At 35.5% G+C, this 13,834-nt stretch overlaps 1 protein-coding gene across 1 annotated transcript in view; it reads left to right on the forward strand.

Moving 5' to 3' along the window:
* Positions 1–12,137, forward strand: part of LOC145277587 (organic cation transporter protein-like) — an 829,203-nt gene extending 817,066 nt beyond the window's left edge. The window contains exons 9-12 of the mRNA XM_080129098.1: positions 290–493; positions 4,387–4,468; positions 7,531–7,763; positions 10,420–12,137. Of these exons, the coding sequence (XP_079985224.1) occupies positions 290–493; positions 4,387–4,468; positions 7,531–7,719 (475 nt within the window). The 3' untranslated portion in view covers positions 7,720–7,763; positions 10,420–12,137. The remainder of the gene's footprint in view (positions 1–289; positions 494–4,386; positions 4,469–7,530; positions 7,764–10,419) is intronic.
* The last annotated feature ends 1,697 nt before the right edge of the window (positions 12,138–13,834 follow it).

Here is a 13,834-nt window from a genome sequence, read left to right on the forward strand (position 1 = left end):
ACCATCGCCTGCCAAGTTCAATTTTAATGACTAAAAAACAAATCGAATTTGTTCTATAGGTTGGAATATCCTATATATCAAGTTTCAAATCTGCAGACAACAAAAATTACAGAGTACGTAGGTATAGACCGTTCCGTACGCACGCACGCGCATACGCACGCGCATACATGCACACACGCACGCGCATACACGCACTCACACATACACACACTTATATAATATATACAGATATAGATATCTAATATAACAAATGCAACTAACGTGTTGCCAATTCTCTTTGCTTTTGCAGTATAGGCAGGAGATGGTGTATGTTTCTCTATTCAGTCTCCTCCGGTTTCAGTATGTTTTGCGTCCTTATCTTGCACATGATGGGTGACCTGCACAGGTACCCCTACATGATCACCGCCTTAGCCGCCTTCAGCAAAACGGGAGTGGGTGCCGCTCTTGCCCTTCTCACCCTTATCACTGCAGAGTCCTTCCCAACAGTCATCAGGTAAGTCTTACAGCTTTCCTTATCTTATGTTTAACCTTTTAGACATTCTACTGTTTAATGCCACAATTTGCGAGATTATCTCGTGTCATTTTCTAACAAGAATTCCAAATTCTCATGCAGATTGGACTATGTTAAATTTAGCAGTTATTTGTTCTTGCTGCTCAAGCTGATTATTGCAAAACACTACTTGCAGTTATTGTGTTTATAACACGAAACGTGGAGATTCGGTAAACGTTGAGAAAACGTGGAGGTTCTCGTGCAGCGGCTTAGTTTTTCGATGTTTTTCACATGAGGTTATCTGCCCTTGGATTATTCAGAATCACGGCGTTATTAAAAGCCCAAGGACAAGTAACCCAATGTACACAATTAGAGTAACAAATTACCAGAGACGGAAATTATGTCACTAAAATATTTTCAATTGACCTTAATTTTATAAACATTTTTGGGTGATTTCATGGAATTTAAAGATTTTTTGGATTTAATAATTTAATATAGATTATGTGTGTGTGTGTGTGTGTGTGTGTGTGTGTGTGTGTGTGTGTGTGTGTGTGGTGCATGTGTGTGTGTGTGTGTGTGTGTGTGTGTGTGTGTGTGTGTGTGTGTGTGTGTGTGTGGTGCGTGTGTGTGTGTGTGTGTGTGTGGTGCGTGTGTGTGTGTGTGTGTGTGTGTGTGTGTGTGTGTGTGTGTGTGTGTGTGTGTGTGTGTGTGTGTGTGTGTGTGTGTGTGTTATTATTTCAACCTCGGGGATTTTTACTTAAATCATTACAAGTTGTTTCAATAGTCAGGACAATAAAATTATCCTGCCGATCTCATCAGACTAAGCCAAAATGAATTAGAAGGAAAAAGGTAATGCTGGAGTCCCTCAGGGGTCCATCCTTCCTGATCTACATCAATGATCTCCCAAAACACATACTTAAAACATTCGTTGATATCTATGCTGATGACACGATAATCTATGGCAGCACATTAAAGGCCGCAAATAACGAAGTTCTCTCTGATTCTCTCTCCTCTGATCTTGAACGCGTGGTAAAATTGGAAAAGAGGTGGCTGGTTACTTTTAATACTTTTAACCGCTTCTATCTTTACATAATCAACGCTCTGATCCCCCATCTGGCATCAATTAAAATGGATGGCTCTCGTCTTGGGGAGGCTCCATATTTTGACAAACTTCTGGCATTGACCTTTACTCCTAATTTAAAATGAAACACGTACATCAATTCTGTTTCCAAGGTCGCTGAAAAATAGCGGGATCCTTCTACCGTTTCAGTAGATATCTCATTGCTGATGCAATTCTGTATCTATATAAAAGCTAAGTACGTCCAAGGGTGGAGTACTGCTGAAACATCTGGGCAGGAGTTGCTAAAAAAATCTATCCTGCGTTGACAGAGCACAAAATAGACTTCGTAGCTTAGTGGGAGGTGCCCTTTTCTCTTCCCTGCAACCTCTCTCCCACAGAAGAGACGTTGCAAGCCTGTCTTTGTTTTATCGTTATTTCCATGACAAGTGCTTGTCTAAGCTCTAATCTCTGCCCCCCCCGCACCTCGCCAATCTTTCACAAAAAAACACCCGTCTACCTGAAACCACCGTCAGTAATTTTCCCCACTCTTTATCTGTGCCTAAATCAAAACGTAGGTTCCATGAACAAAGCTTCTTTCTTAGAAGTGCAAGCCTGTGGAACTCTCTTCCGTTTGCCTGTTTCCCACCTGACTACAACTTGGATGACTTCAAGTCCAACATAAACAAATTCCTGATAAACCGCCCCCTTAAGTAATCCAATTTATCAAATCTCTGTTACTAACGATTACTACGATATTATCCAATTGATTACTGTACACGCAATAACCTTATCCCTGAGTGGCCCCCAGGCCTTGATAAGTGGTGACTACCATGTTAAAAAAGGATATATTACCTTTAATAACTAACCCATTAACATTAACTACCCATGAGGGGTCACAGAAATACCTGGTTTAGGACCCAGGCACGGGGCAAACTCCTCAGTGCTGATGGACCTGTAGATCTTCTCAGGTCATCCGTCTAGGAGAAGGAAAACTCTGAAGCTAAACCTAGTGGAGGGAGGCCTCTTCAGTTCTGGATGACGACTCGAGCTAGTGACTTTAACAAATTATCAGTTTGCAAACCTAAACAACTTAAGGAGTAGATAGGCTTTGTGTATCGCTCGGCTTTCATACTCCTTGCCTATTAACCAGGCGCAGAGGTGCGATCACAGCGATTCGACAGAAACATCCAATGGTCAACCTTGTTTCCTGACAAGGGCAATGAATGCTGTTCTCCACTCCTGCCACATCCCTCCCCTAAAACTGAGCACTTTGGGGTGCTTGAGTGGCATATATGCCAATGCAATTGGATTAGGTTGATTTTTTTCTGATGGGTTGACAGTACCAGATTGACAGTTTCTGGCTGCTGTTTCCAACTAATAGTATAGGAGCCCTAACTCTTCGATAGCGCTAAGAGCGGCTGCTCCATCGTCAGTTGTATACTACTGGGATGCTTTTAGTGGCATGTCACACATGGAAAGGGACCTTGCAACAATCTCTGATAGGCTTTCCGTAGGCCACGATCCTGTAGATGAAGAGTCGGCTGATGCTCTACTTGTGTTGCATGTTTGGTATTCTGCACAACCACTTTGTCCAGTACCTCTCACCCGAAACATGAAACTCTTAAATAAAATAAAATGGCAGTTAACTCAAAAATTATGGTTAAACCAGGTACAAACACTCAAATAAAACCAATTTGCCTCCTCCCTTGAGGCTTGCATTCATGAATATCCATGGGCTTAGAACTAATTTAGATGATGCTGAATCATTTCTTCTAGCAAACATCCCGGATATCTTAGTGCTAAGTGAAACTGATCTGCACTCCTCCATCCCCTCTAACCATTTTAACATGCCCGGTTATCTCCCACTTTGCGATAAGGACAGACTTGGAGTCTATATTCAAAACACCCTCCCATTGACAAGAGAAACAAAGCTAGAATCAGACAACCAGGCCTTTATGTGCTTTAGACTTAACATGCAACATAAACATTAGCTTCTTAAATTTTCTCTCCCGTTCTCCCTCAACCCAGGACTGTGCCCTAATCAACCAAGTCTCTGACAGCATAGATACAGCACTCTCTCGATACTAGCGCTCAAGTACATATATTTGGTGACTTCAATGTCCACCACAATAATTGGCTTGGTTTCTCTACTTACAGACGCAGCTAGTAGCACAACACATAGCTACTCTATATCTCATTCCTTATCACAGACGATTATGTTTCCGGTACGTTTCCCAGATTCGCAAGATCAACATGCCTCACTTCTAGATTTATTTCCCAATAATTGTATAACAAATGCCCATAGCCCACTTGGGAATGCTGATCACGCTGTGATAATAGTAGAAATTGCCCTCAATTCTCTATCGAAAACTGAAGAGTTATTGCTGAAAACGACAAAATATTATTAGAAGGTTGACTAGGAAGCCATGAGGGATCTCATCAGAGATGCCCCATCGGAAAATATCTTTTCTCTTCCCGCTGAACAGTGTGCAAATGAGACCACTGAATGGTTCAAAACGGTAAAAAAAAAATAATTAAATATAACTGAAGCGTATGAATATATCTTTTTTTAACTTTTCAAGCGATTCCTGAAGTTTGTAAATAAAGGTGTGCTTTTGTATTTAAACGATTCGCGATATATCATAAAGTGATTTTCTTACAAACGATATTTTTTACTTTTTTGGTATTTTATATAGGGTTTTAGTTTTCAAGACTCACCGATAAATTCATAAATCAATCAAATAAGGGGGAGAACTTTAATTTCAATTTACATGTTCCTTCACAAATGCCTTCAATCTGATCAATTTCGTCACTTTTTGTGTTCCTTCTCTTGCAGATGTATGGCAATGGCTTTTGGCGTAAGTGCTGGAATCCTTGGTTCCCTTTTGTCTTTTTACATCCGAAGATACCTGATATTCGTAAGGGTTTTTTTTTTATTCTTGCTTTTTCAAGTTTTATTTTATTAAACATTTATTTGTGTTACGTAAAAAGGGAGTTTCGATATTTTCATAGCAAGTGCTCGACTGAACTCTAATCTATGGTCTCCACTTGTAAAACTTTCATAAAAATTACCCGACTAGCTACAACCATTATATACGCTCGCCCCACTCTCTCTTCTCTCTGCCTAAATATAAACAGAGATTCCATGAGCAAAGATTCTTTTCCAGAACTGCCCGCATGTGGAACACTGTTCCCCTGGTCTGCTTCCCGGTTGAATACCAACCAGCCTTCAAATTCAATACAAACAAGTTCATGTTGAGCCGCCCCCATAAGTAATCAAATTCTACCCAGTTTACACCATTAACGACTGCTATACTACCACCTTACATCCATTAACCTCTATCCTTGAGTGGCCTTCGGTCCTTGATAAATGATGACTCTCAAGTAAAATAAAAACGAAACGAAATTACATAAAACACCTAAGGTATTCGTCAGATACCTATCCATGTACCTTTCACGTCGAAATCCATCATTTTCAGTTATTCCGCCTATTCTATTTTTTATTCCGCCTATTCTATTTTTTATCTGCCTATCCTATTTCCAAACCCTATCAAATGTTCAAACTCTTATGATTTGGATTCTTTGGACTACTGTTCTTATCTTGAATGTCATTTTCACAACGTTTCGGCCGCTGTAAGCTCCAATTTTCTTCAGGTGTATTTTTTCGAACTCGGGGAGCTTTCTGTCGAACTCTAGAATCTGCACAAAATTTAAAACAGAGCCCTTTATTTAATACACGTATGTAGCATGATCTCATTCCGTCAGCCATGACAGGGTAGAAGTCCTAATTAATATACAATTGTATTTTAAGTATCGCCCACACTGGGGATTGAACCTTCAACGACTAGAAGGGTAACTTTACAACTGAATTTAACCAAATACTTTATCCACTATGCCACTAGTACTCAAGTTCGACAGAAAGATCTCTGCGTTCAACAAGATACACGTGAAGGTCGAAAGTTACATCGGCTGAAAAGCTGTGAAAATAACATTAAGATGAGAACAGTAGTCCGAAGAATCCAAGTGATACGAATCTTCATCTCAAAAATTTATAAACATAATTTTCAAACTGTATTCTTTAACCCAATCTGATGAAGCGTTTTAATTGAAAGTCTTCGGGAATGTTGAGTCATCCATTAATTCCCATGATTCCCAGATTCATTCTGACCTCAAAAGAAAGTACCTGACAGAATACTATCAATGTGATATATAGAATCTACCTTGTACTAGCTATTTATTTACAATTTAATTACGAGAGAGAAGAGTTCGAGACGGAACACGTTAGTGAACGGTCCGCAGATCTTGTGCTCTGGGGTTTTGGACTTTGACGCTCGGTGAAATCAAAACGGAGCGATTAAGCAAAATGTAGTTTTATACAAAGTGTGCCAACCTAGCCGGAATAAATAAAATGTGCATATATAATTCTGGCCTTGATGGAGAAAAGCACTTTTGATATCAAGACGCATGAAAGGAAGATAAAAGGTATGTGTCTGCCGGTGTTCTTACCGACGCTAATGTTTGTCTTGTTTAACTCCTGTCGATATATATATATATATATATATATATATATATATATATATATATATATATATATATATATATCAACGCACAATAGAGAACACTACACAATCAGAGATGACAAAACGTTTAAGGCGATCATAAATGCTATATGTAATGTTATAATTATACACTAGACGAATCACATATCACAAAACGTTTAACAGAGACTGTATATATATATATATATATATACACACACTGAAAATATTGTTATACACACGCCAGCTATAGCTATCTATCTATAAAAATGAAATTGTGTGTGTGTGTGTGTGTGTGTGTGTGTGTGTGTGTGTGTGTGTGTGTGTGTGTGTGTGTGTGTGTGTGTGTGCATTTCGCTACACAACTACTCTGTCAGTTTTCAGTCTATAAACTCGAGATTTGACATAAGGGATATTGAGATTTGGGAAAAATTTTGTAATCGGTTTTCGGTCAGAAATTTGATTGTTAAAGGGTCAAAGTTCAACGATTTGACTTTGAAAAGTAGAATCAAGGATATCAAAATGTAACGTTATACACATTTACACACGTAGACTCAACACGCTGTATGCAGTCTACGTCGCAAGGAATATAGGACAAGTAATAACTCGACTCCCTTTTTTAACAATGACATTCATTTCCTCATTCTCCCGCGACGCGTAACTTCTCGTTACGGCTGTGACGTCACCCACGTCTCTAATGTGATCGTCTTCTCTAACGTGCGTTCTGTCCTTTCTTTTTCGCTTACGATGACGTCATTTCACATTTCAAATGCATTGCATACGTGCGTCCGCGCTCTGTTACAAAAGAAAATAGATTTTTGATTTTAAGATAAAATTTTACAATTGCGTTTCTTTGTGTTTGCTTGCTTTTTTTTTTTTTTTTTTTGCTTTTGTTTGCTTTTTCTTTACTAAGGATTCGCCGTTTATCAAGGCTGAAAAGCCACATGAGAATAAGGTTTAATTGGTTCGTCAGGTGGACGGTGATTCAGCATCGTGATGATTGTTAACGATAGTTGAAACTAGGCAGAATTTTATTATTTAATAATTTCTTTACATGGGACGTGAAAAAGTTGTCAAGCAGCCTCACGGTATCGTGTTCCACAGAGGTATTGTTCTAGGAAAGAAATTTTGCTGATGAATGATCAGTTTGGTTCTACGTACACCGCAGGGAAAGGAAATTATTTATAGTAGTGATAGGTATATGTTTTTTTATTGTGGATGTTTTACAGATACATTAGAGCTCAGTCGAGTATATACTATTAAAATAAGGGCGTAGCAGAGAAATTCTAGTAATATCTCTCCGTGAAACTTTACCAACACGATGTGTGAGATAAATAAATGAATACATTTTAGGAAGAAAAAGATGTTTTTTTTATCAGCAGCGTTACTTTTCAGTCGTTTTATGTATTTAACACTCAGTATCTTTTACTTTTGTTTTTCAGGATTCATATCACTACACAATTCCGTACATTCTTCAGGGGTTTCTCATCTGTACAATCGGTATCGTTGGTCTTGTCTTACCAGAAACTGCAGGCGTACCAATGCCCGATGTCCTTCAGTGCCGACACAGAAAACACCAATTACAAGCCGATGCCGCATCACAATATAGATTCCTACGTGACCAATCATGACATCAGCCAAACTAGTTCATTCTAGTTAGCCTTCATACGCAACAGTAAGTTCCACACTTTCGTTTCTTACATCATCGATCAAATTACATCTTTAATTAATAATTTGTCTGATTCTTTTGTTGGTATCGCATTTCACTGCAATCTATTTACAGTCAAATTATGTTGAAATAACAGTTCTTAATTAAAGTTAGGCAACTTTAAACCTGGTTAATACTTGGATAGGTGACAAATTAGACTTAGCTTCCATAAGTTCAGGTGTGAGAATAGCTTAACAGTATTGATGCTTCTGTCGAATAGTGGAATTTGAAACAAATGCATTTCAGATAAAAACATTATTACGTACTTATATGTTATGTCGAAATTAGTATAAGTTTCAAAAATTACGAAAAATGATTTAGTAGAAAGATAACTACAAGAAAAAATAAAATTTATAGAAGTACAAATTCTGTATGACAAGCTGACTTATCTCCCTTTTTTTTCTTTCAATTTAAATCCGTTATATCAAAATACAAAATATAGGACATCAATATGTATGGATTTTTTGTAAAAACTAGATCTAGCATCTCTTTTACTGAATCATTTTAAGCCATTTTTTGGAATTTGTACTAATTTTAACATCACGTGTAAGTACGTAATAGTGCTTTTACCTGACATGCATTTGTTACAAATATCACTATTCTGGAAAAGCACCAAAATCGTTAATATCATTATAAAATATATGGATCAATGTCTGTAGATGAAACTCTAAGGCAATGCCAGAAAAACCAGTTCAAATGAACGACCATTCCGAATTATTTTCTGCTTACCTCAGCAGTAGTTCTGGTAATTACACAAAGAGAAAGGCAATTGTAAATTTAGCATCTTTTATTTTTATGGAAATCGCTCGATACAATGCATGAAGTCACTTGATGTAAGAGGTTAACGAACGAAATCTAATTGTTGCAAAGACGGGAGAAGCCTATTGATATTAAACTTGAAAATACCAGGGTTGTAGATAGAAGAAAAATTATAAGCAGAAGGCGAGTTCCACAATCTTACAGTCCTTGAAAAGAAGTTACTCGAATAGGAAGCTGTATTAGAATGAGGTATTAAAAAGGTAAATTGATGGAGAGCACTAGACCAACGAGTCAAACGAGCTTGAACAAAGGAGGCAGAGAATAAATAAGACAATTCTGAGGAACACATGACATAATAGTATTTGTAGAAAAGACTGAGACTAGCGACATCACGTTTGTGAGAGACAAGTTGCAGTGAAGAAGAAAGTACTCATAAACATCTCATCACTTAGAAACCCCTTCAGGGGCTGTCTATTGTCTCTCAAGACAGAAAATAATCACTCAAAAAGGGTAGGAAATGAAAAATTAAACTAGAGGCATAAATAAATTCGTAGTTTGTCGATAACGAAGAAACTAAAACAAGGCCATTGGAATAAAAGTATTGCTTTGTTTTCTGCATTCGTACCAATATAAAGTAAAGCTATTTTGTGTATATCATTTTTATTACGAATTTTGTCACCAGATGTCTTCAAGTTAAGGTCGGATAAAGACGATGGAGTTGTAGTTAATGTCTGATACAAGTTGGTTTGCAAAGCACATTGGAATCCAGCTCTTATATTCGTCATATGACTTTCTGCATTTCTTTTCTTCATTCCTTCTTTGTTTTATGAACAGGACACGTGATCTCTCCTGATATGTTACTCATCTCAAAATTAACTGTTTATTTCTCAACTCACAATCGTCCTTTTTTATTCCTTCAAAACATCTAATATTCAATCTAGCCTACTCTTACGCAATGCCTTTCACTATGAAAATAGGTGAGAATTTACTAAGAACGTAAGTATCGTTGTTCTAGGAATACGACGAGGTTTTAACACAAGACTCCAAGCTGGTATCTACTTTCTGCATCAGCAATAACTCACCAAACGCATTATTTTCAAAATCTATATCTGATTTGGGGACAATTATTGTGTACATATTCAACGCACTGGCTTATAGCACTTCAGTTTTATATTAGGCCGATGAAAAGTTTTGCCGGTTGAATATTTCATCTTAAAAATGACAAAATATGTAATTTTGAAAATCTATTAATTCATAACAAAAATAACCTTTATTTATAACTTGATTCCATTTATTAACCAACTTATGAATGCCTCGTTTGTAAAATTCTTTAGGCTGTGACGTGAAATATGAATCCAATTCGTGTTCAATCTCTTTTTGTGATGTTAATCTAAGACCATTTATTTGATTGCTTTTTAATCCTCGAAATAAGTGATAATCCGATAGGGTTAGGTAAGGAGAATATGAAAGATGGGGCAAGATTTATTCAGCCATTTTTTTTTTTAGATCTTTGGTTAGTAGTGTTGTGAGAGAACAAGCATTATCATGATGGAAGATGGGTTCCTTTCTGTAGATTAAAAATGTTGTTTAGGGATCAACATGTATGCGAATATTGCAAAAAAAGTATGAATTATGTTTTAATAATCTGAAATAAAAATTAATCATAATAATATGTCTAAGTAATAAAAATATGCATAAAATAAATTACGAGGGATTAAAATGCCACTTCTGCAAACCGGCAAAAACTTTTTCACCGACCTGATAGATGACATGTAGGTCTACGAGATAATCTGTTTCAATAAATGTTTTAACTTATTGATATTCATAGAATTGTAAGATGTTTTTTGTTCGTTTTATCTTTCAGATTTAACAGAAAAAAATAAGCGGATGTAAAGATAATTTTAGAAGAATAAAATAAAAGCCAGGAAGTATTCTCGCAAACGAAGATTTGGGATCGACACTCGTTGCACAGCCGTACTTCTCACTCTTTCTCTCTTTCAATAAAGAACCAACCATAGAAGAAGAAGAAAGGGAATTGCCAATACACAACAAAACACGTAACCATTTTGAGATAAAACATACAGAATTATAAACTAGAAGAGAAGAAAAAAAAAGGAAAATCTCAAATGTTTATTTTACGCAGTAAACAAAAACTGATTGACTTTTTGACTTGACAGTACAAATAATTATATAGAAAATAGCAACAGTTGCACTTCCGCACCCTGACAGTGATACCGATAGTAATCAAACGACGAGGGTAGAAACCGAAAATGTTTGGCACTAAATCAATGCAACTTTATATTATTTTTCGTGTCGTTAAAGAAAAATGAAGCTTTAATATTGACTTGTTTTATTTGAGCGAAATTGTAACATGAAACTTTAACATAAGACTGTAACATGAAACTAATATGAAACTGTAACATAAGACTGTAATATGAAACTGTAATATGAAACTGTTAAATGAAGCCGTAACATGAAACTTGAACAAAAACACTATATGAAACCATAACATGAAAATATATTAAGAAACTGTTACATGAAACTGTAACAAAAAACTGTTACATGAAACTGTAACATGAAACTGTAACAAAGTGTAACATGAAACTCTTACATGAAACTGTATCAAGAAACTGTTACATGAGACTAGCATGAAAATGCATTATGAAACTGTAACATGAAGTGTAACATGAACCTGTAACATTAAACTGTTACATGAAATTGTAACATGGAAGTGTATCATCAAAGTGTAACATGATGTGTAACATGGAACTGTATTAGGAACGTGTGACATGAAAATGTTACATGAAACTATAACATGATACTGTATCAGGAAACTATAACATTACAGTGTAATATAAAAATGTATCATGAAAGTCTAACATGAAACCGTAACATGTAACATATGCCCATTTTATATTAGTGCAGTGGTGTGCGAAAACTTAGTGCAACCCGAGACAATCACTTCACTTTCATACCGGCCCATTTTTAAACAAAAATCAAGAGTTTAATAAATGAACTGCTACAGAAAAATATTCAAACGTTACAAAACAACATGTAAAAAATAACTTACAACGCATTAAAACAAGGTTGGGATTAGGAATTAAGAAAATGCACGGAGTCTGCACTTCGCGCTTTTCTTCGTATTTACACATTTGAAATAGATAATATCCGTGATGAGAAAGTTTGTGAAGACTCGTTTTTATTTCTGGTATGACATCAGTTAAAAATCCTAATAACTGACTATTACAGGATCAAATAACTTATAACTATCTTGAGATGGATAACTTATTAATGGTTATTACATAACTGATTTTAGCATTTGAAATGAAATTCAAATCAGCGTTTATTTGATTGTAATAATTCCCTAAAATCCCGGTAAAATTTTTAATCTTTTGTTTTTACGCAATAAAAAAAAAAGATCTTTGAATATATATTTCCCCCGTTCCATGAGAACAACAGTTATTTTTTAAACACCCCCCCTCAAAAAAAAAATCATACGATCTGTCTTCTTACTGACGCTCACACAAAAAATTGTTAACGGTTGACTTTAATTTTTATTGAAATAAATTTTGAACAACTGTCTATTGCATATTATTTTTAGGCAATTAATAAAGTGTTCTAGCTTTTAGAAAAGGTCATTGAAAATATTGGAAAAGTATAATCAACGCTTTTTTATAGTTACCATCTGATGTTTCTAAAGTTTTTAGATGGGGATTGATAATTTGTATAATCTGGATAATTCGGACTACTGTTCTCATTAAGAGTGTTATTTTTACAGCGTTTCGATCGATGTAAACTCCGACCTTCTTCAGGTGTACCTTGTCGAATTTGAGAATGTTTCTGTCGAATTTACACGGAATTTCGAACGGAACTCTTTATTTAATCCACAGGTTAGCATGTTCCTTTTTATCAGCAATGGCCGGGTAGAAATCCTCAGTAATTCGCAATTGTATTTTAAGTATCGCCTGCATCGAGGATTGAACTCTGATCCCCCAGAAGAGTGTAACTTACAACTGAATTTTACTAAGTTCTTTATCTACTACGCCATGGATACTTGCGTACAAAATCCCGTCCAGGTTTTAAAGTTCGACAGAAAGGTTCCTGAGTTCAACAAGATAAACCTGAAGAAGGTCGGGGGTTACATTCTATCAAACGTTGTAAAATTAACACTCAAAATGAGAACAAAAGTCCAAATACTCAGAGCAATACGGAAATCAATTTCTTCTGTTATTGTACAGCTGAAAAAGTGCACGTTGATCTAGCGATGTATTTCTGGCCTTTGTTACAATCGTATTTACAAAGTGTTACGGTAGAGTGCAGAGATCTAATGATGCCCTGGGCCAACTCTTTGATTATATATGCCCAAAAGACTCAATTATAAACCATAGTATTGAAAACTATTATGATAAAAACGGAGGTAGTTTAAATCTGATTCGATGCCTTCTCTCTCCAACTTAATTGTCCGGGGCACCCACACAGTCGCCCTACTCACCTTACTGTACCTGCACCTCACTGCATAGATAATACTATTTTTGAATAAACACATACAGCAACTAGTTTAGTTCAAAATATATTCCCCTTTACAAAACAGAATTTTTATGATTTCAAAATAATGCCACTCTAATATCTTCATCTTAAATATCTTTCTTAAATTTCTAAATCCGTTAGATAAAAATAGATAATTTGGATTATTCTAACTACTCTTCTCATGCTGGGTGTTATTCGCTCAAGATGAGAACAGTAGACCGAATTATTGAAACCTTTCTTATGGGCATAATTATATATGTATTGCTTGTTTGATTTGACTATGGTATTTATTTTTGTCAGAATCTTAATATATATATATATATAAATTTATAAAATGGAGGTGAAAGGACCTGAAATACTCAACGTTTCGCCCGATTTATGCGGGCTTTTTCAAACCTTTTCTTTGTTTAATTATATTGCTGAAAAGAAAAAACCTTTTCTTTGTTTAATTATATTGCTGAAAGGAAAATGTTTTTTTCCACATTGCTCCCTATCTGTCGAAAATAATTATTAAAGAGAACAATTTAGGCAGGTTAAACTCGAAATATATATATATATATATATATATATATATATATATATATATATATATATATATATATATATATATATATATAAATCCATTCGTAATTTCACTTCATTTTATTATTTTTATTTTACTTATTTACTGTATTTTATTTTATCAGTGTCTATTTTTAGACCCCATTTTATCACCTATTCTTATTTTTATACGCCATCTACAGATATTATGC

Source organism: Euprymna scolopes, chromosome 6 (genome assembly GCF_053919585.1).
Source record: "Euprymna scolopes isolate OS-2025 chromosome 6, ASM5391958v1, whole genome shotgun sequence".
NCBI lineage: Eukaryota > Metazoa > Mollusca > Cephalopoda > Sepiida > Sepiolidae > Euprymna > Euprymna scolopes.